At 42.9% G+C, this 23,815-nt stretch overlaps 1 protein-coding gene across 3 annotated transcripts in view; it reads right to left on the reverse strand.

Moving 5' to 3' along the window:
* The window catches only part of LOC129868832 (protocadherin-1-like), a 97,252-nt gene extending 74,290 nt beyond the window's left edge, over nucleotides 1–22,962 (reverse strand). For 2 of the 3 annotated variants that reach the window (XM_055943110.1, XM_055943112.1), the window contains exons 1-3: nucleotides 22,253–22,962; nucleotides 9,579–10,396; nucleotides 6,809–8,992 (exon numbers count right to left, since the gene is read on the reverse strand). In XM_055943110.1, the coding sequence (XP_055799085.1) occupies nucleotides 6,809–8,992; nucleotides 9,579–10,376 (2,982 nt within the window). In that variant the 5' untranslated portion in view covers nucleotides 10,377–10,396; nucleotides 22,253–22,962. The remainder of the gene's footprint in view (nucleotides 1–6,808; nucleotides 8,993–9,578; nucleotides 10,397–22,252) is intronic. The other variant, XM_055943111.1, reaches the window with a different exon arrangement.
* Between the last annotated feature and the right edge of the window lie 853 nt (nucleotides 22,963–23,815).

Raw genomic sequence — 23,815 nt, forward strand, 5'->3', positions numbered from 1 at the left:
GACATGCTGCAAATAGTTTTTTCCCCATCTGTTTTCAGGGACTAAAGTGGGCACCACATTGCAATGGCTTGGCAGGAGAAAACGTTTCTGCCCGACTCGTTTGGAGATAAGACATTTTATTAACAACATCTGATGAAAACTATAGGAAATGCAGCCATCTGTGTTCTGTTCAATCTAGGCTTGTTAGCCAGCCAAATAATTTGTGCATTCCGTTGATGACTCTGTTTTGCTAGCTTGCTAGCAATCTGCATACAGTGTCTGTTTACCTAACGTTAGCTAACTTTCTCTTGTCACTTTCCCTTCCCCTATTTTGTTGCACCATTGGGTTTGGTGTTACTAGTTTACATTAGAGGCTAAGTTACTATACTCGTAGTGTAAACAACTTGATCAAGCTTAAAAATATGGAAAACTGTTACCAAAACGATTGCACATTAATAAAGGTAGGTATGGCTTCAGCAACTTGAAATAGCACTGATATTTGAGCAGTGAGGTTCATTTCTCCCCTCTCGTCTCTGCTTGTTCCGGGTTTGAAGGACATCCCACCCTGACACACTACAGATGTAAATAACTTGTCGGGAACCTCCTAGCCACCAGGATAATCACCATATCCAATGATATTATTCAGGAGTGTTCAACATCACAATGTTAGAGATAAATAGATTCACCGATGTTATGGTTAATCATGCAGATTTGTCAGGAAATTGTAACTTTTGCATTCTAAAATACAGATGTCACTTTCTGTCCCAGGGGAATGCACTGTCTGCAAGTTTTCAATGTAGACCACAATTAGTTGATATAGGTTAGTGAAGGGCTAGGGATGGAACAAAAACCTGAAAACTCCTCGACTGTCTCTAAAAACAAAAACCTGTAAACTCCTGGCCTGTCTATAAAAACAAAAACCCATGGTTGTCCTGACAAAATGTGCCCTCGTGTATTTAACAAGCTTATGTATGTTGGAAGTTAATCTCATTGATGTCCCTCACTTGGGAATTGCTTATTTTGTACAATGGCATGTGTTTTAACGACTCATGCACAGATACAGAAAAAACAATACAAATGTTAACAGTTATTCAAAATGACAAGTGCTGATGTCTCCACATGTTTTTAGTCTCGGGCATCTGGTCACTGCAGTTCATCTGACTAATCCTCTGCAAGAGAAAGACATCAATAATATTACAATGCTGCATTCATTTAATTGAATATACTGTGCATTCGGAAAGTATTCAGACCCCTTGCCTTTATCCATTTTTTGTTTACGTTACAAACTTATTCTTAAACGGATTAAATAAATATAAAATCCTCATCAATCTACACACAATACCCAATAATGACAAAGTGAAAATACGTTTTTTGAAAATTTTCGAAATGTATTAAACGTAAAAACAGAAATACTTCATATTCATAAGTATTCAGACTCTTTGCTATGAGAGTCGAAATTGAGCTCAGGTGCATCCTGTTTACATTACACTGTTTACATTTACCTTGATTTGTTTCTACAACTTGATTGGAGTCTACCTGGGGTAAATTCATTTGATTGGACATGATTTGGAAAGGCACACACCTGTCTATATAATGTCCCCACAATTGACAGTGCATGTCGGAGCAAAAACCAAGCTATGAGGTCGAAGGAATTGTGCGTAGAGCTCTGAGACAGGATCGTGTCGGAGACACAGATCTGGGGAAGAGTACCAAAACATTTCTTCAGCATTGAAGGTCCCCAAGAACACATTGAACTCCATCATTCTTAAACAGAAAAAGTTTGGAACCGCCAAGACTCTTCCTAGAGCTGGCCTCCCGGCCAAACTGAGCAATCAGGGCAGAAGGGCTTGGTCAGGGAGGTGACCAAGAACATGATGGTCACTCTGACAGAGCTCCTGAGTTCTTCTGTGCAGATGGCAGAACCTTCCAGAAGGAAAACCATCTCTGCAGCACTCCACCAATCAGGCCTTTATGGTAGAGTGGCCAGATGGAAGCCACTTGTCAGTAAAAGGAACATAACAGCCCGCTTGGAGTTTGCCAAAATGCACCTAAAGACTCTCAGACCATGAGAAACAACATTGTCTGGTCTGATGAAACCAAGATTGAACTCTTTGACCTGAATGCCAAGCGCCACGTCTGGAGGAAACCTGGCACCATCTCTACAGTGAAGCATGGTGGTTGCAGCATCATGCTGTGGGGATGTTTTTCAGAGGCAAGGACTGGGAGACTAGTCATGATTGAGGGAAAGATGAATGGAGCAAAGTATAGAGATCCTTGATGAAAACCTGCACCAGAGCGCTCAGGACCTCAGACTGGGGTGACGGTTCACCTTCCAACAGGACAACAACCCTAAGCACACAGCCTTGACAATGCAGGAGTGGTTTCGGGAAAAGTCTCCGAATGTGCAGTGACGGTCCCCATCCAACCTGACAGAGCTTGCAAGGATCTGCAGAGAAGAATAGAATAAACTCCCCAAATACAGGTGTGCCAAGCTTGTGGTATCATACCCAAGAAGAGTCGAGGCTGTAATCGCTGCCAAAGGTGCTTCAACAAAGTACTGAGTAAACGGTCTGAAAACGTATGTAAATGTGATAATTCAGTTTTATATTTTTTATATATTTGCAAGCATTTCTAAAAAAACAAAACAGTTTTTGCTTTGTTATTAATGGGGTATTTTTTGTAGATTGGTGAGGGGGAAAAACAATCGAATCAATTTTCCAATAATGCTGTAATGCAACAAAATGTGGAAAAAGTCAAGGGTCTGAATACTTTCCAAACGCACTGTATATTCCTGTTAGATATGCATTTATATAGTTATATTGGACATGTTATCCTTTATCACATGCCAGTATATTTTTGGGGTATTCAATGCATTTAGCTAACATTAGGATGTAGCCTTCTAATCGAGTTAGATTGCATCATATCACCTTGCAATATTAGTTATCAACAAATATAAAATCATGTTATCTTGAGCTCAGAGTCATTTAATAATATGTGCGGGTGTGATAGTTTAGGAATCACAATGCAAGCCTACTCATTAGAATAAAACATTAGCAGCTCTAACGCAGTATTAGCTTCACAGTGAAACACTATTATTCTGGCTATTAATCATTCTTAAATAGTCAGTAAAATAGCTTAGCTATCTCAAAAAACTGTAGTTTGTATCATGCATACAACCCTACCTGTCATGTCCACATTCCACAAAGATGGAGCTGCAGACCAAGCAATATGCTGGAGGAGGACCCTATACTGTAGGCTAAGTATTCTGGTCGGTGTCAACTTAATTCATGAACAGGTACTGAGGAGATCAATTCTGTTACTTGTTATCTTGCTATTTGTGTCAGATATTTCCATTTTGCGATAGTTGTTCACTGAATTGCTAGCACTAGTTGCTCACGGTGCTACAGTGACTACAATGTAACTAAATGTCTGGCACTCGGTGGAATGTGAATGCGTTGTCACGTGATGCTGCCCCAAATAACAGTTACCTACTGGAAAAGTCCTACCTACTAAGGTCTTTAAATAACAGTTACCTACTGGAAAAGTCCTACCTACTAAGGTCTTTAAATAACAGTTACCTACTGGAAAAGTCCTACCTACTAAGGTCTTTAAATAACAGTTACCTACTGGAAAAGTCCTACCTACTAAGGTCTTTAAATAACAGTTACCTACTGGAAAAGTCCTACCTACTAAGGTCTTTGGAGGCCGGTAGGCAGCTGCCTTTGGATTGGGACACAGCCATAGGCCTCACACAGCTCTGTCCAGACCAGATGACGCCACTGGGAAATTAAGTGGTTGTTTACTTGATCCTAATACACTGATTGTACAAACATTAGGAACACCTTCCTAATATTGAGTTGCACCCCCTTTTGCCCTCAGAACAGCCTCAATTTGTCGGGGCATGGACTCTACAAGGAAACGGAAGCGTTCCACAGAGATGCTCGCCCATGTTGACTCCAATGCTTCCCACAGGTGTGTCAAGTTAGCTGTATGTTCTTTGAGTGGTGGACCATTCTTCATACACACGGGAAACTGTCTCAATTCTCTTAAGGCTTCAAAATCCTTCTTTAACCTGTCTCCTCCCCTTCATCTACATTGATTGAAGTGGATTTAACAAGTGACATCAATAAGGGATCATAGCCTTCACCTGGATTCACCTGGTCAGTCTACATTCCTAATGTTTTGTACACTAAGGGTGTTTTTCAATATGCATACTACCCTGCTCCACATTCCCATGCTGTAAGTGCATTCTCCAAGGATGTTCTCTTGAGTACGTTATTGTGAGGATAAGAGTGTGAAGAATGCATAAAACATTACATTTGTAAAGCACTCACACTCTCCCTACCTCTCGCTGCATCTCCCCATTCACTGAACCTTCTTCCAGCCAGGACAATGGCAACAATAGAGAAAAAACAACATATCACAAAGCAAATATTTTACTTCATAATTATCTAATAAGCTCTATGTGAATCGTAATAATCTAGCTAGCCAGCTAGTTAACCGTCACAAATTACCTAAAACGTATGTTATGCAAGTTAGATGTACATTATTCGTGGGTAGCTAGCTGCCAATTCTTAGCGGCTAGCTAGCTAGCCAGTTAGCGCTATTGATTTACTATGGACTTAGCCATTCACTGAACCTTCTTCCAGCCAGGACAATCGCAATAGAGACGAAACAAGATATACACAAAGCAAAAGTTTAACTCAGCTAGCTATATGTGAATCATAATAATGTAGCTAACCATATAGTTTAACAGGCAAACAGGACCTAAAATTAATGGGTAGATTCTTCATGGCTAGCTAGCTAGCTAATAATTCTTTGTGGCTATTTGGCTAGCTAACAGTAGTAGCTAGTCAGTTCGCCCTATTGACTTACTATGGGCTTGCAATTTACGCAAGTCCATAGCTATTGTAGGCAGGTATCAAGATAAAATATTGTAGTCAGGCATCATATGAGATGTGAATAGGCAACATATCATTCCGAAGTCTCTCACTTCAGCTCAAATAATGTCTGGCATTTTTTACTTGGTTGCGTCATTTTTCTGTGCATACTTTCTGTTGAAGCTTGAATTGATGCATGCTGCAAAATATGTAGTACGCATTAGAGAAGTGCTAGCCGTGCTCCGTTTCGCATACTGTACTTTGATTTGGACATACTACGACACTCCCGTGCTCCAATTTTCATGCTCAGAGCATGGCAGTATGCATTTTGAGAAACACCCTCCTACATCCAGTTATTGGAGCTAGGTCTAAAAGGAGAAGAGGTGAAACTGCCAGAGATATGAATATGTGCTGACAGCGAATGGTAGCACCAGTGTGTTTACATTCAGCACTGCCAAGAATCCTGGGGAAGCTCAGTTCTAGTCACAGACACCTGAGCACATCCCCACTGAAAATGTGAGTCATTGTTTAGACCAGCATGGTTGACTAGAGTAAGCTCTCCACTCCACATCTGTCACTCCAATAGGCAGCAACTTTATTATTTATTTTGGTCAATCTGTTCTTCCTGATGGGAGAGGGGATGCCATACATGAGGTAACATCTGCTGAGGTATGTCACATGAGTTTTAACATCTGCCCGTGTTTTTGCGGCACCTTTCCATCAACTCACACATGTTTTGAAACACTTTACACACTCATGCAGAGAAACACAAACAGAGAGAGGTGAGGAGGCTAGCTTGATGCACAGGTGCACACAACACAGACACTAGCAGTAGCACATAGCTAGATTAGACATTTATATCCTCAAATACAACCCAAACACAAAGCCCACCTGGAAATACAGACTTACTCACATAGACCCAAACATGCACAACCACTGCAGGGCTACAGTTCATTGTCACTTTGCTCGTATATGCTGTCCATCACTGAGACAGTGGTGACTGTACACACTACTGACTCTCTTAACCCACAGGGGCTCGCAATTGTCCAAGCTGTCAGACAACATCTGCTGAAATTACCCACCAGGCACTAGCCAACCAGTGGTGACTGACTGGGTGCTGGAGATAAGCTTCCTTATCCTCAAAGTGTCCCACACATATTCAGAGCCCAGTCACCCATTTCTCCTGAAGAATAGGATAATTTCTTGCACATATTGTACCGCGCAGGTCAGGTTAAGCTAATAGACACTTGTAGATACACAGACACACACAAGGGCACACAATCAGTCATTCAAGCAAGCACGCATATATGCACAGAGACATGCAGACATACTCTCCCTAATTTATTTTTGCATTCTAATCCTCTCTGAGACTATTAATATTTCTGTTTCCATGGCAATGGTAGAAGGGTCAGAGCCAAGCCAAGTGAAGTGGAGTGCAGTGCAGTGAGAAGATAAGAGCATGTGACCTGTATGGACCACAGGGCGTGAGGTCAAGCAGAAGTGTAAGAGTAAGTCACTCAGACATGAACCTCGCCCTATTCCTCACCTCCTCCGCTCACCAGCTAGATTAATGAATCCATGGGAAGAGGGGGAAGAGGGGGGAGAAGGAGAGGCAGACTCGTCTCCACCCCGGTAAAAGAGGAGTCCAAAAGCTGTTTCTTATTACTCCCATGTGCCCTTTCTCCCTCCAAGTGGATGGAAGTTTTCCTAATTACTAAAGCCTTTTTTACTTACTGATTGTGTGTGTAAATCAGGCAATAAAAAGCAGGTAGCCAACAACATTCTGAAACGGCTGCTTGACTATTTTTGGGGTGGAATTTCCAACATTAATGGCCCCCATCCATAGCCTTAAATATCACAGCCACTCCACTAACAACACACCACCTCCTACCATTATCACAGGCAATTTAAACAAATAATTGTTTTGCTTTCGAAGCTCTGGCTCTTACCTGCTTGCTGTTGTACTTTGGCTGGCTGGCCTTGTAGCTATAATCCGAGTACTGGTCTGAGCCTGTTGAATTGTCGTCTCCTCCAGTCCCTACGAAGGTGTTGGTTGCAGGGAGGTCCTGGACTGCCTGGTGCTTCTGGGAGGCCGAGGGAGACTGGGCCTGCAGCTGGATGGATGGTAGGGGAGAGTTGGAGCGGTAGTGTCTGCCAAGGTCAGGGCTACCTGGGGGGTATGTCAGGGGCAGGTGGATCCTGGGGCTGTCGTTGACCCCATCCAGGTTGAACTTGAGACTCTTCTGGAGACTGACCTCCTCCTCCTCTCCCAAGGGCTTAGGGGACTTGGAGGGCTTTCCTTTCCTGCCCCTCTTGCCTTTGCCATTCTTTGGCCCCTGCTTGGGGGCGTAAAGGTCCTTGTTCTCCTTCTTGCCAGCCTGGTAGCCGCTCTTCGTCTCCCGCTGAATGCGGTGGCGGATAAACACCACCACTACGATCACCAAGACAACGCCCGCCACTCCCGCCAGGCTTCCGTACACAATGTTACTGCGCTGGGCCGCCAGGCCGTAGTCAGGGTCACCAGCAATGTCTGTCTCCAGAGGGGTGTAGAGACTGTGTCCCACCAGTGCTTCCACCAGGCTGATGTTAGCAATGGTCTCATTGACGTAGATGTGCACCATGGCAGTGGCGTGGCGTGTGGGTTTGCCCGCATCACTCACCCTCACCACCAGGCGATGGAGCCCACCATGTTTCCGGGTCAGCTCCTTGGCCAGGGTGATTTCCCCAGTAGTGGAGGAGATGCTGAAGAGTTCATAAGGGTTTCCTCCAGTGATGCTGAAGACCATTTCTGCATTGGGCCCAGTGTCCAGGTCTTCAGCCTCCACTAGCTCCACACGGCTTTCTGGGGTAGCTAGAGGGGACAGGAGTCTGAAGGAGGAGTTGGAGGGCTTGGTGACCACAGGATCATTGTCGTTTTCATCCAGGACATTGATGGTAACGCCTACATAGGAGGACCTGGGAGGCTCTCCCCCGTCTACGGCCTTCAGGCGGAAGGTGTAGCTGCTCTCCTTCTCCCGGTCAAAGGAGATGCTGGACAGGATGGTTCCTGTTCCATTCTGAATCACAAACTTCCCTCCGTCTGGCTCCACAGAGAGCTGCACTCTGGCGTTCTCTCCCTGATCCATATCCAGCACAGTCACCATGCCAACGGCACTGAGTGGGGGCATGTTCTCCAGAACAGAGAAGCTGTAGCCACTTAGCATGAACTTGGGGTCGTTGTCATTGCGGTCCAGCACCTTGACCACGACCGTGGCTGTTCCTCTGTGACTGGGAGAACCTTTATCGGACGCAGTGACCCGGAACTCATAGCGTTCTTTATGCTCTCTGTCCAGTGAGCTCCGTGCCCTCACCTCTCCTGAATCAGGGTCAATCTCAAACAGGCCCCTGGTAGATGTGTCTGCTACGATGCTATAGACCAGCTCGGCGTTAGTTCCGCTATCAGCGTCCGTGGCAACCACGTCCACAACCTTGTCCCCTGGCTGGTTCTCCTCTGCAAACACAACCTCAAACAGGGTTGGGGAAAACACTGGGGAGTTGTCGTTAACATCAGTCACCTGCACCTTCAATGAGTTAGTACTGGAAAGAGCTGGGTTGCCAGAGTCAACAGCCACAATCTCCACACGGTATTCCCTGACCCTCTCATAGTCCAAGGGGGTTGTAGTCTGCAGAAAGTACTTCCTCTTGTTAGTGGACGAGTCACTAGCCGGGCGCAGTTGGAAGGGCACGTCCCCCGCCACCACACAGGTGACCACTGCATTCTCCCCCTCGTCCCTGTCAGACACCTGGACGAGGGCCACCGCCGTGCCCACTGGCATGTCCTCTGATATGTTGGCCACACCGTCACTGTGGGTCACCAGGCCGATCCCACGGATCTCCACAGCAGGGGAATTGTCGTTCTGGTCAGTCACCTGGATTGTCACAAAGGTCTTGGAGCTTTTGGGTTGGGGACCTTTGTCCCTGGCCACTACGTAGAATGTCAAATCGCTGATTTCTTCCCGATCCAAGGGCCCTTTGACATAGATGATGCCATTGGAGCGATCAATTCTCAGGAGTTTTGGCACTGGGTCTAATGCCTGGTGTAGTGTGTATTCTATCTCTCCATTGGGGCCCATGTCAGAGTCATTGGCTTTCACCTGCAATCAGAGACAAGGGATTAGGTTAGAGGTTGGGATCAGGGTAAGAATTCAGGGATTATGTTAGCATATGGAGGTATGGGTAAGGGGTTTAGGTGTACAGCCCAATGTCATTGAAGTTAGTTTACAGCAAGAGGCCAATAAGCAAGGGAGTCTAAATGTGCATATTATAAACATATCTTGCCATAATATGAAAACACACCATCCTAGCTTCAGAGAGACACATGTGTAATGAAAATAAATGTACACTGAGTGTTTATTTGACTTAAAAACTGTCAACCAAAATACCCGCTCGGGAAGAAACTCTATTGAGTGGGCTAATTGTTCAAAAAACGTTCAATAAATTGGCCAAGCTTTGCTGCTTTTGGCAGCAGTTCAATAAGACTACACTGTGAAATTGCAAATTCAGTAACTTCATTCAGGCATTTCATCATGGTAAAAATCTAGAAACCCAGCACTGCATGTTGGACCCTAATGAGTTGTGGATATAAAACACTTTATCTTCTCACGGTCAAAGTTGTATCCAATCTATACAGTAGCGTACACAACGCCTTGATCACTCTGCAATATTAAAAGAATGTTTTACCTGCAAAACAGAGTGTCCCACAGGGCTGTTTTCTGAAACCTCTGCCTCGTACGTGGCCTTCTCAAACTTTGGAGCATTGTCGTTAGCATCAGCAACCACCACTCTCAGCAAGGCACTGCTATAGCGCTGGGGGTTACCTCCGTCCACAGCTTTGATTGTCAGGTCATACGAGTCTTTGAGCTCCCGGTCCAGACTGCCCAGGACGATGAGCTGGGGCAGCTTCTCCCCCCTGTCTTCCGCCACCTGCAGGCCGAAGAGCGTTGCCGCGTCTGGCCCAGCGGTGAGGGCGTAGTCGGCCACCCCGTTCCTCTCTGAGTCCCTGTCTGTGGCCAGGGGGATGGAGAACAGAGCGCCCAAGTGGGTGTTTTCTGGGACAGAGATGGTGAGCACGGGGGAGGGGAACTGTGGCGTGTTGTCGTTGATGTCCTGGACCTCGATGCGGCCCTCAATGAGCCTGGGGCTCTGGTTGTGGATTAGGTCTGTGACGGACACTTCGAACTCCAGGAAGCAGGGCTTGCCCCTGACAATACTGCGGCAGTCCCTCAGTGTCTCCCTGTCTATGGGGATCTCTGTGGTGAAGATGTCCCCTGTCTTCCCATCCACACGCAGGTACGGAGAGCCCACCTCCAGCTTGTACAAGTGACCAGAGTCTGGCAGGCCCTGGTCTGATGCCAGGCTGCCTATCAGCGTGCTGGGGGGCTGCTCCTCCTGGACTCGGTAGAGGATACCAGCCTCAGCCCAACCACAGCAGTCCAACACCAGGACCCACAACAGAACTGCTCCCAAGTGCAGTTCCATGAAGTCCGTCACCAGATTACCTGCCAGCAAAAAAAATACAAAAAATAAAATAACACATTAAATATGAAAAACTATACTTGGGCTTAAGGTTTATCGGTTATGTTGAATGTGCTCTGAATCAACATAGTTAATCAACAGCCATAGTTATACATACAGTATGTTTATATACACTGAGTGTACAAAACATTAAGAACATTTTTGGAATATTGAGTTGCACTCCCCGCCCTTTTGCCCTCAGAACAGCCTCAAATCATGTGGCATGGACTCTACAAGGTGTCAAAAGCATTCCACAGTGATACTGGCCCATTTAAACTCCAATGCTTCCCACAGTTGTGTCAAGTTGGCTGGGTGTCGATTGGGTGGTGGACTGTTCTTGATACACACGGGAAACTGTTGATACTATATATATATATAGTATCTTCGTTGGTGTTTAATTAAGATGTTTTATAATTCTAGGGATTTTAACGTAAGTGAAAAAAATGTATTCTCCCAGGTATGTGAAAATAATGTTTCTTCTGCAATGACAATACAAGGAACGATTCATCATATGTGGCATATTTACCAAAAACAAGCTCTCCACAGTGGAGAAGATAATATCCTTGTTAAGAGAGCAAGGATTATCTTTCCCCTGTCAACAGGACAAAACCCAGGAAACATGAACAATGAGCATAACATGTTTCTCCCAAGGACCAGTTTTGCCATGCTTGAAAAGCAATAGTTCAGATGGTGGAGATTTTCTCCACCGACTTAGTGACTTACAGGGAATTTATAAAGCAATGAGCACCCAATCTTCTATTTTGAAAGGAACAATTTAACAAATAGGGATGATAATGTCATTCATCTAAATGTGGAATCGTGTAACAACAGTTCGGCATGTTAGGTGATTTCCCCTACTTATTTCTGCCACATTAATTAAAACCAAATTGAGCTTTTGCAGCAGTTTGTAACTGTTTTCATTCACTAAAACAAATCTTCAGCACAGTGCTGAGGATATTCAAAACGGCAACAGCCAGTATTGAAAACTTGTTTAAGCACTACGATGAATATATATATGAATGAATATGAATATATATATATATTTTAAAGAATTGATTTCCAGACAGAGTTACACAGAAGATAAAGTGAGAGAGGCCCAGTGTGCATTACGGCAGCTGTATAATCCAATGCAGAGCCTCAAAGACCTAGTACAGTGCCATGGTTCAAGGTTGAGCCTCCTAGACATCATTAAATGTGTATAGAAGCAGCTTGTGGATGCAACACCACAAAAAACACTGTTGAACAAACCATATCGTATGTTACGAAACCTTGACGATATGATATAAAGACAAGACTGAAAATGCATCATCTGACTGATCTAATACTAGAGAGGTCTGACCCACCTAAGGCTCCAGCTGCAGCACCCAGAGTCTCCCAGAGGCAGCAGCACACCAGTGTTTGGCTTCATGTTGAACATGTTGCTGATCTGTAACCTGGCCTACGCCTTATCAGAAAATACAGCTTTACTTTTGAGCAGATGAGATCTCCATCCGACTCTGCTGTTATGGGCTAATTTACACACTGTAATGTTCATGTTTGATTTCTAACCTGCAACGCCACCCCATTAATCACTACCCGCTAGTTTAGCATCTGCTTTGATCCATATTCCTCAAGCTAAAGAATTCACTATTTTTCAGACTGCAAATGATTTTAGACTTTAATTATTTAATGTGTGAGAAGAGTTCTCGCTGTAACTTGAGAGGATGATACAGTTCATTGGTGTGGTTTAAATAGTTGTAGTGCTCCAGCACACTTCCTTATAGCCTTTGCATGCTGATGTATGTATGTATGTTTGTATGTATGTATGTATGTATGTATGTATGTATGTATGTATGTATGTATGTATGTATGTATGTATGTATGTATGTATGTATGTATGTATGTATGTATGTATGTATGTATGTGTAACGACTTTCCTCTTCTTCTGAGGAAGAGTAAGAGATATCGGACCAATGTGCAGCGTGGTAAGTTCCCATTTTAATATATAAAACTGAACACTACAAAAATGCAAAATAACAACGTGAATGAACAGACGAAAATCGAAACCCATATGGCACAGACACAGGAAACAACCACCCACAAAACACAAAGGAAAACAGGCTACCTAAATATGGCTCTCAATCAGAGACAATAACTGACACCTGCCTCTGATTGAGAACCATACTAGGCCAAACATATAGAAATAGAACAACAGAACAAAACATAGAAAAACAACATAGAATGCCCACCCCAACTCATGCTCTGACCAAACTAAAATAAAGACATAAAAAAGGAACTAAGGTCAGAACGTGACAGTATGTATGTATGTATGTATGTATGTATGTATGTATGTATGTATGTATGTTTATTTATTTTATTTTTATTTCACCTTTATTTAACCAGGTAGTCTAGTTAAGAACAAGTTCTCATTTGCAACTGCGACCTGGCCAAGATAAAGCATAGCAGTGTGAACAGACAACAACACAGAGTTACACATGGAGTAAACAATAAACAAGTCAATAACATGGTAGAAAAAAGAGAATCTATATACAATGTGTGCAAAAGGCATGAGGTAGGCAATAAATCGAATAATTACAATTTAGCAGATTAACACTGGAGTGATAAATCATCAGATGATCATGTGCAAGAAGAGATACTGGTGTGCAAAAGAGCAGAAAAGTAAATAAATAAAAGCAGTATGGGGGTGAGGTAGGTAAATTGGGTGGGTAGTTTACAGATGTACAGCTGCAGCGATCGGTTAGCTGCTCGGATAGCAGATTTTTAAAGTTGTTGAGGGAGATAAAAGTCTCCAACTTCAGAGATTTTTGCAATTCGTTCCAGTCGCAGGCAGCAGAGAACTGGAAGGAAAGCCGTCCAAATGAGGTTTTGGCTTTAGGGATGATCAGTGAGATACACCTGCTGGAGCGCGTGCTACGGGTGGGTGTAGCCATCGTGACCAGTGAACTGAGATAATGCGGCACTTTGCCTAGCATAGCCTTGTAGATGACCTGGAGCCAGTGGGTCTGACGACGAACATGTAGCGAGGGCCAGCCGACTAGGGCATACAGGTCGCAGTGGTGGGTCGTATAAGGTGCTTTAGTAACAAAACGGATGGCACTGTGATAAACTGCATCCAGTTTGCTGAGTAGAGTATTGGAAGCTATTTTGTAGATGACATCGCCGAAGTCGAGGATCGGTGGGATAGTCAGTTTTACTAGGGTAAGTTTGGCGGCGTGAGTGAAGGAGGCTTTGTTCCGGAATAGAAAGCCGACTCTAGATTTGATTTTGGATTGGAGATGTTTGATATGAGTCTGGAAGGAGAGTTTGCAGTCTAGCCAGACACCTAGGTACTTATAGATGTCCACATATTCTAGGTCGGAACCGTCCAGGGTGGTGATGCTAGTCGGGCGTGCGGGTGCAGGCAGCGAACGGTTGAAAAGCATGCATTTGGTTTTGCTAGCGTTTAAGAGCAGTTGGAGGCCACAGAAGGAGTGTTGTATGGCATTGAAGCTCGTTTGGAGGTTAGATAGCACAGTGTCCAGGGAAGGGCCGGAAGTATACAGAATGGTGTCGTCTGCGTAGAGGTGGATCAGGGAATCGCCCGCAGCAAGAGCAACATCATTGATGTATACAGAGAAAAGAGTCGGCCCGAGAATTGAACCCTGTGGTACCCCCATAGAGACTGCCAGAGGACCGGACAACATGCCCTCCGATTTGACACACTGAACTCTGTCTGCAAAGTAGTTGGTGAACCAGGCAAGGCAGTCATTAGAAAAACCGAGGCTATTGAGTCTGCCGATAAGAATATGGTGATTGACAGAGTCGAAAGCCTTGGCCAGGTCGATGAAGACGGCTGCACAGTAATGTCTTTTATCGATGGTGGTTATGATATCGTTTAGTACCTTGAGCGTGGCTGAGGTGCACCCGTGACCGGCTCGGAAACCGGATTGCACAGCGGAGAAGGTACGGTGGGATTCGAGATGGTCAGTGATCTGTTTGTTGACTTGGCTTTCGAAGACCTTAGCTAGGCAGGGCAGGATGGATATAGGTCTGTAACAGTTTGGGTCCAGGGTGTCTCCCCCTTTGAAGAGGGGGATGACAGCGGCAGCTTTCCAATCCTTGGGGATCTCAGATGATACGAAGGAGAGGTATGTATGTATGTATGTATGTATGTATGTATGTATGTATGTATGTATGTATGTATGTATGTATGTATGTATGTATGTATAGTATGTATGTATGTATGTATGTATGTATGTATGTATGTATGTATGTATGTATAGTATGTATAGTATGTATGTATAGTATGTATAGTATGTCTGTATGTATGTATGCACAGCACCAGTCAAAAGTTTGAACACACTTACTCATTCAACGGTTTTTATTAATTTTTACAATTCTCTACATTGTACAATAATGGTGAACACATCAAAACTATGAAATAATACATGTAGTAACAAAAAAAGTGTTAAACAAATTAAAATAGATTATAGATTTTACATTCTTCCAAGTAGCCACCCTTTGCCTTGATGACAGATTTTCACACTCTTGGCATTATTTCAACCAGCTTCATGAGGTGGTCACATGGAATGCATTTCAATTAAAAGGTGTGCCTTGTTAAAAGTTAATGGAATGTGGAATGTCTTTCCTTATTAATGCATTTGAGCCAATCAGTTGTGTTGTGACAAGGTAGGGGTGGTATACAGAAGATAGCCCTATTTTGGTAAAAGACCAAGTCCAGATTATGGCAAGAACAGCTCAAATAAGCAAAGAGAAATGACAGTCCAGCATTACTGTAAGACGTGAAAGTCAGTAATTCTGGGAAATGTAAAGAACTTTGAACGTTTCTTCAAGTGCAGTCCAAAAAAACATTAAGCACTATGATGAAACTGGCTCTCATGAGGACCAACACAGGAAAGGAAGACAGAGCTGCCTCTGCTGCAGAGGATAAATTCATTAAAGTTAACTGCCCCTCAGATTGCTGCCCAAATTAATGCTTCACAGAGTTCAAGTAACAGACACATCTCAACATCAACTGTTCAGAGGAGACTGCGTGAATCAGGCCTTCATGGTTGAATTGCTGCAAAGAAACCAATATTAAAGGAAACCAATGAGAAAAAGAGACTTGTTTGGGTCAAGAAACACGAGCAATGGACATTAGACCGGTGGAAAACGGCCCTTCAGTGAAATGAGTCCAAATTAGAAATGTTTGGTTCCAACCGCCGTGCCTTTGTGAGATGCAGCGTAGGTGAACGGATTATCTCCGCTTGTGTGGATTCCACCGTGAAGCATGGAGGAAGATGTGTTATGGTGTGGGGGTGCTTTGCTGGGTACCCGGTTTGTGATTTATTTAGAATTCAAGGCACACTTAACCAGCATGGCTACCACAGCATTCTGCAGCGATATGCCATCCCATCTAGTTTGTGTTTAGTGGGACTATCATTTGTTTTTCAACAGGACAATGACCCTAAACACACCTCCGGGCTGTGTAGGGGTTATTTGACCAAGAATGAGAGTGATGGAGTGCTGCATCAGATTACTTGGCCGCCACAATCACCCGACCTCAACCCAATTTAGATGGTTTGGGATTAGTTGGACCGCAGGGTGAAGGAAAAGCAGCCAACAAGTTCTCAGCATATGTGGGAACTCCTTCAAGACTCTTGCAAAAGCATTCCAGGTGAACCTGGTTGAGAGATTGCGAAGCGTGTGCAAAGCTGTCATCAAAGCAAAGGGTGGCTACTTTGAAGAATCGAAAATCGATTTTTGGGGGGATTACTACATGATTCCATATGTGTTATTTCATAGTTTTGATGTCTTCACTATTATTCTACAATGTAGAAAATAGTGAAAATTAAAGAAAAACCCTTGAATGAGTAGGTGTGAACAAACGTTTGACTGCTATTGTATGTTAGTATGTAAACTCAGCAAAAAAAGAAACGTCCCCTTTTCAGTATCCTGTCTTTCCAAGATAATTCGGAAAAATCCAAATAACTTCACAGATCTTCATTGTAAAGGGTTTAAACACTGTTTCCCATGCTTGTTCAATGAACCATAAACAATGAATGAACATGCACCTGTGGAACGGTCGTTAAGACACTAACAGCTTACAGACGGTAGGCAATTAAGGTCACAGTTCTGAAAACTTAGGACACTAAAGAGGCCTTTCTACTGACTCTGAAAAACATCAAAAGAAAGATTCCCAGGGTCCGTGCTCATCTGCGTGAACGTGCCTTAGGCATGCTGCAAGGAGGCATGAGGACTGCAGATGTGGCCAGGGCAATAAATTGCAATGTCCGTACTGTGAGTTGCCTAAGGCAGCGCTACAGGGAGACAGGACGGACAGCTGATCGTCCTCGCAGTGGCAGACCACGTGTAACAACACCTGCACAGGATCGGTACATCTGAACTTCACACCTGCGGGACAGGTCAGGATGGCAACAACAACTGGCGAGTTACACCAGGAACACACGCCCTCCATCAGTGCTCAGACTGTCCGCAATAGGCTGAGAGAGGCTGGACTGATGGCTTGTAGGTCTGTTGTAAGGCAGGTCCTCAACAGACATCACCGGCAACAACGTCGCCTATGGGCACAAACCCAGCCGTCGCTGGACCAGACAGGACTGGCAAAAAGTGATCTTTACTGACGAGTCGCGGTTTTGTCAAGGGTGATGGTCGGATTTGCATTTATCGTCGAAGGAATGAGCGTTACACCGAGGCGTGTACTCTGGAGCGGGATCGATTTGGAGGTGGAGGGTCCATCATGGTCTGGGGCGGTGTGTCACAGCATCATTGGACTGAGCTTGTTGTCATTGCAGGCAATCTCAACGCTGTGGGTTACAGGGAAGACATCCTCCTCCCTCATGTGGTACCCTTCCTGCAGGCTCATCCTGACATGACCCTCCAGCATGACAATGCCTCCAACCATACTGCTCGTTATGTGCGTGATTTCCTGCAAGACAGGAATGTCAGTGTTTTGCCATGGCCAGCAAAGAGCCCGGATCTCAATCCCATTGAGGACGTCTGGGACCTGTTGGATCGGAGTGTGACAGCTAGGGCCATTATCCCCAGAAATGTCTGGGAACTTGCAGGTGCCTTGGAAGAGTGAGGTAACATCTCACAGCAAGAACTGGCAAATCTGGTGCAGTCCATGAGGAGGAGATGCACTGCAGTACTTAATGCAGCTGGTGGCCACGCCAGATACTGACTGTTACTTTTGATTTTTAACCCCCGTTTGTTCAGGGACACATTATTCCATTTCTGTTAGTCACATGTCTGTGGAAGTTATTCAGTTTATGTATCAGTTGTTGAATCTTGTTATATTCATACAAATATTTACACATGTTAAGTTTGCTGAAAATAAACGCAGTTGACAGTGAGAGGACGTTTTTTGTGAGTGTGTGTGTGTGTGTGTGTGTGGGGGGGGGGGGGGGGGGCTCGACCTGAAATACCCAAAAGTCCCCATAAGGATAGTAAAACAAGGAAAATTCTTCCTCATGGAGACATTTCCCACATCCCCACAAGAACAAGGCTTTAAGCTTAGCGGTTGGGTTAGAATTAGGGGTTAGGGTTAGGTTTAGGGGTCAAGGTTAGGGTTAAGGTTAGGGAAAATAGGATTTTGAATGGAAATAAATGTTACTCTGTGACCCCACAAGAATAGAAAAAGTGTGTGTACAGTATGTGGGTGAGTGTGTGCGTGTGTGTGTCAAAAAGCATGCGTGAACAAATTTAGCGATCCTATAGCTGCATATATTTTTGGCCATAGGCCAGTATTTTTCTGCTCCTCTTTGCATGCAACAATGTTCCAAAGCAGAGCAAAGCAAATACATGTTAAAACTAAACAGCAAAACATGAGCATGTCTAGAATTCCAATTAGAAATCCAATTCCTTTGAATCCGTTAAGATTGGAAGTGCACGTTATTGATGCACTAATTGCTTAGTTATTGATGTGTCCTTTTTACATTTGCAGGGCAGCCTCCAGTCGATGTGGCTTGAATGATAGCATGTGAAGTAAAAGCATGTTTAAAGAGTACATCATAAAGCACCGTTTTTTTAAAAACCTAAGACTACAGCTACATAGAAACTAAACATGTTGCCATCTATTAAGATTTTATAAATAAACTAAATTGGAGGAGATCAGAGAATACATTACTTTTCTAGCCTATAGACCTGTTAATGTGATGAGCTTGTGGTGACAAACATATGGAGACAAATAAACGTATTGACACAATGACAGCTAGTTAACCCAGAGCACATTATCACCCTCATCCTCCATGTCCACCATTGGTGAGGAAGACAGTCATCAAGTTCAACAGCAATGATCCATAACAATATGTCCTTTGAAATTGTTGCTTTACAAAGCAGCATGATGAAAGCAGCATTGGACTGCAGTACTGTACTGACTTGCGTGAAAACAATTCAAAAGCTTCTCAGATGACATACAGTATCTAAAACAGATCCCAAGAGATCCTAAATACTAAAGGGACAAAAAGATACCACTCACTCAGTTAGGCTAATCATATAAAACTCACTCCCAATAAGTGTCATATGGCCCTTCAGGAGTCTCCATACAGTGAAGGAATGTCTCTCAGAGGTTCTTTAAAATGTCTCCTTAATAAAGCCATAACCACACTTTCCTCTAGATAAGAGACTCCAAACACTCATTAGAAGTGATCACATAATCACTTCCAAGGTGATAATTACAACAATATTCTTTCAACAGTCTCCAGATCAGGTACATACACACACACACAACTCAGACTATAGTCATACATTCATCCTCAGATAAGAGTCTATGGAAGCCTCAATTCCAGAAGCAATACACAGAGTAACAAACATAGCTTATTCATACCTATGAGTGGACTACTCCACTGAAGAGTCTAAGCCCAGTTTCCATTTGAGATAAGAGTCCGTATACTTTCAGGTAACGGATAAGAGCAGATACACAATTACAACTCAACCTGGACTGTAATAACGTGTGCTTTTGAGGGCTGCAGCACTGCACGTTGTGTGTATCTCCTCAACAGAGGGTGAGTTCAACAGCACTGGAATTTTGGAAAAGCCAGAACGAGTAATGAGGTCAATGGCTTGTGCTATATTCACCCCCAAAAATAATATAATAATAATAATTCTGATGTAATTGTGATATTAAATTACTCATGCAGTTCCAGCATATTTCTAAGTAAACATTAATAAAACATTATCCAAGAGTTCAGAATATGCACAACATTGGATTGCTATCATATTGAGTGAGACAAAATATGTGAAGAAGAATATCAACTACTCCATAGAGATCCTATTCAATTACTAGAGGGGATATGTCATAAACCCTCAAAGTTCCACAATGGGGCGAAATAGCAGCCATCATGGTCAGTGAGAAGTCCAAAAGCAGTCTTATTGAAATGAATGGCAGTAGAGGCATAGCTGATGCATTTCCTGCTTTACATATGCAGGAAAATAAAAGTAAGGCATGTGATGTATCAGAAATTGTCTAATTAAATTATTGTGCACCTAACATAGCCATATAACTATAAATACAGTTAATATGGGTTTTATACACATTTTCTGTATAAATAGCATCTAAAATATATACAAAAAGACCCTAAATGTCTCAGATTGTGTTTTCTTGGAAAGCTGTGAGTGCTATTATATGATACAATATCAGTACTTGTTGTTGCATTTACAACTTGTCCTTCATGAACTGATTTGAGCCAGTATATGGCTGTGGATTGACTGCATTATTTGAATGGAAAGTTGGTATATTGGCAGTTAATTTTTTTACATTCTGGAATCATTCCTCTAAAACTGGCTGGCTAGCTAACATACATACATGTACATTGCAGATGCATTCTTCACATTCATGGTTTTACACAATATCTTATTACAGCACTGGCAACCCATGGTTGACCAACTCCCAGACCAACATGGCTGTCCTTTGAACCATCACAAGAAGGTTAATGTCCATTCTTGTATTCTAATTCCTAGATGTATGAAGAACCCAGTCCAGATGTATGAAGAACCATAGCACTAGCCATTACTGGGTCATAATTGCAGCCCAGGGATTCCGTGTGTTGAAGTGCTCTAGAATCATGGCTCTCCATTCATCAAAATGCCATAGAGAATATAACCTTTGGCATGCATTGAACAATTATAGACATAAGAATGATCTAATCCTGATGTTTGTCCGCCATTTTCATTATCAGCTGTAGCACGAGCAGCTTTTATCAACAGCTTTTACAAGGCATCCTGGTGACATCAGCCTTCAGTGTGGCAGTGACCTTTTCTCTTCCCCACAGCCTGGTCACTGACAGATCATGGTCATCAGACTGCAACAGGTTCTGGGATAAGCCTCAGCAGCAATGCATCATTAACTGACTCATCATTCCTCTGTCTCACAATGATTCCATTTCAAACACAGTACAGTAGGCCTATATTGCTCTGCCACTAATGGTTTCATTCCTTGGGTTCATGCCATATGGCAATACATGTCTCTTTAAATCACCTTGTTACCGTAGACGTATAAGGGTTGAAATCACTTTGTCACAAACACACAGAGCTGAATTTGAGAATGTGAGTGTAGCTCAAAGGCTTGTGTATATCATGCATTGAAAGCTTGAGTTAAGTCATGAATAAGCATGTGTACATACAGTAGGCCTTCATCCCGCAAAGTGTTTCAAACATACTTTAACTGTCTACCTTAGAAATATGCATTGTAGTTGAGTGATGTTTTTGGGAATGGATGGAAATTGGAAGTAATTTGATAAATCAATGTCTGAAGATTGCACATCAGAGACATGGCGGTCTGATTGAATCAATGTGTGTGAATGGCCCAAGATGAAAATCCCTTCCCAAGCACTGGCCTTAGCTTCAAGCCATACCCATGCCATCTAATATGTGCAGAAACACATCACTTTATGCCGACTCTAAAACATACAAGAAGCAGCTCACCAATAAACACACAAATATAATTATTAAAACACAATTCTTGAAAAGGGAACCCAACAACGTGTCTGCCATTGTTTAGTCTGAGAATCTATCTCCAGAAGAGCTAGTCTATACACTTCATATTGATTTGAGTAGCAAGCCAATAGACTGCATAACATACTGCTCCCTTGCCTCTCAGTAATCTCTAATAATCTATATGAAGTTAGATGCATAGTTACTTTTTATGACAAGACAACAATAATACTAATCACCATGAGGAGCAATATTTATCCATACTCTGCCCATGTGTACTGCTTGTCAATATTTGGGAGGGTATGGATAAAGCATATGCGTGTATCACTAAAGAAATGCGCTCAGTCTCTGAAAAATGTATATACGCACTGAAGAGCTGCGTCTGGAGTCATGTAGACTGTCAAAATTACGTTTAATATGTGGGAAGTGGGAACGCAATATTGATGGACGATGCTAAACGAATAAAGCCTGTATGGCTGGTCAGTATGCATAGTTGGTCGATAAGAGCATCTCTTGCTTTCACTGCGGGGAGGGAGAGAGTGAGATAGAGAAAGAGAGAGTGGCGACTCCAGACGTTTAAGGGCTTTTAGTCAAACAAGTGTCCGATTCAAGCTATTGCACCTGGTTAATCGTATTCGCAGGAAAACGAACTATTGGGGAGTGGTTTGAATGACCCATCTTTTAAATGTGTTTAAATGTACACTAGGCTATATTTAATGACTGACTGTATATTGTATTACAAAGTATACATACAGCAACAAAATATCGTATCATCAGACATACTTTGCTATTTAGAAAGAGGCAATTAACCTTTACTAAGAAACGTCTGACTTTTAAACATGACATACTGCACATGCTTTTATCTTGGAAAGCATTATTCTGGTTGTATGTCAATATATTTAATTTACCTTTGCCAAAGACTTCTTAGGATGCGATTGTCTCGTGGTTTTTCCTTCTGTCGTCCCAGAGGCAGGTATATAACCCTCAAACCTCAGTATCAATGAATCAATCCAAATACTGTATCACGACGACGAAAAAAATCACCAGTTGAGAGCAAATCCATTAGTACCATTGATAACTTTACCTTCAAATTCGATGAATCCATTCCCATGTCATTGTGCAGCCTTCCATTCTATACCGCTGTCAAAAAAAACGCTATTTTTCTGACCGCGAAAAAGAACACAAATCAAGCTAGAATTAATTTATTTCGTTTTTACAGATAATAACCAATAGTCATGAACTCTATGCTTCTGGCCACGACGTTCAATTGCTTTTCTCTACTCTAAAATAATGTTGCAACTGCACCTTAGCGAAGATATGCACTCATCTTCAACCTATCTATCTATCTATCCCTTTAGTCCAAGTTTCTCAAGCGTTGCGAATGTCGTGCGTAAAACCCACACACCACGAAATACAGATTTAACGATCTTTTTTTTAAGTATTTAAAATGTCACACGTGTCTTAATCACAAAACGGAATATGTCACCGCGTAGAGTAAACGAAGCACGTATTTGTTATGAGAAATCAAGTGAGGATAATTTTTCAGCACTTGCTCTGCTCTCCAGACCGCGCATAAGAGCGTGGTAGGAGGTGGGGCTCCACCGAACTCCGCTCTCTGTCTCAGCCTCAGCAACTTCTCATCCACATCACTGGATGCCGCAGGCTGAACCCCTGAGACGTAAACACGGATTTACTACCTAAATCATAATGGTGGGACTTCAACAATTTATGATAAAACAGAGGGTGACTGAAATTAATATTGATTTTGGGCTACTTGAGCTCATACACAAATGTGTTAGTCGATCTCCCGATGGGAGTTTCTATGGATAGGTTTCAGGTGTGATTTAATAATGTGTCAGTACCCTAACCTCATGATATTATTTTTTTCTCACAAACTTCTAAAACCATCTACTCACATATGTGATTATTTAGTTGTTGATATATTCAATGTATCATATTTTGGCATTAGTTTGATTGTAATGGAATCCAATTCAACAGAGGATAGCACAAGGGGCACTATTTGCTCTTTTGGCGCCACCCTCAGGCGACTAGTTTACGGAGGGAAACGTCTCTGTCACTGTAAAAAATGTATATACCAGTCTGACATCTCGTCTGAAATAATAGGCTAGGCTATTATACTGTAGTCTACTGTAAACGTGAAATCTTTATTTGATGTGATGATTTGTTGCCGAAGTATATCTATAGTTGCCTACTCATGTGTATCCTATTCCCCATTTGATTAAGGGGGTGGACATCAGTGGCCTCTGAACAGGCATCTAGCAACAGCTTATTGACCAAGGCATTGCAGTGCTGCACCTCACAAACTCCTAATAATGTGTGTCATCAATTAGAAGATGCAGGTGGGTTTAGTTATATAACATGGCATAGCTTTGGGCTATAAATCATCATTACTCAACTGGGAACACCATGTCCCTCTCCACGAACCAGCCTCCGTGTCCCACCCCCCAACC

The sequence above is a fragment of the Salvelinus fontinalis genome, chromosome 13, assembly GCF_029448725.1.
Source record: "Salvelinus fontinalis isolate EN_2023a chromosome 13, ASM2944872v1, whole genome shotgun sequence".
Taxonomy (NCBI): domain Eukaryota; kingdom Metazoa; phylum Chordata; class Actinopteri; order Salmoniformes; family Salmonidae; genus Salvelinus; species Salvelinus fontinalis.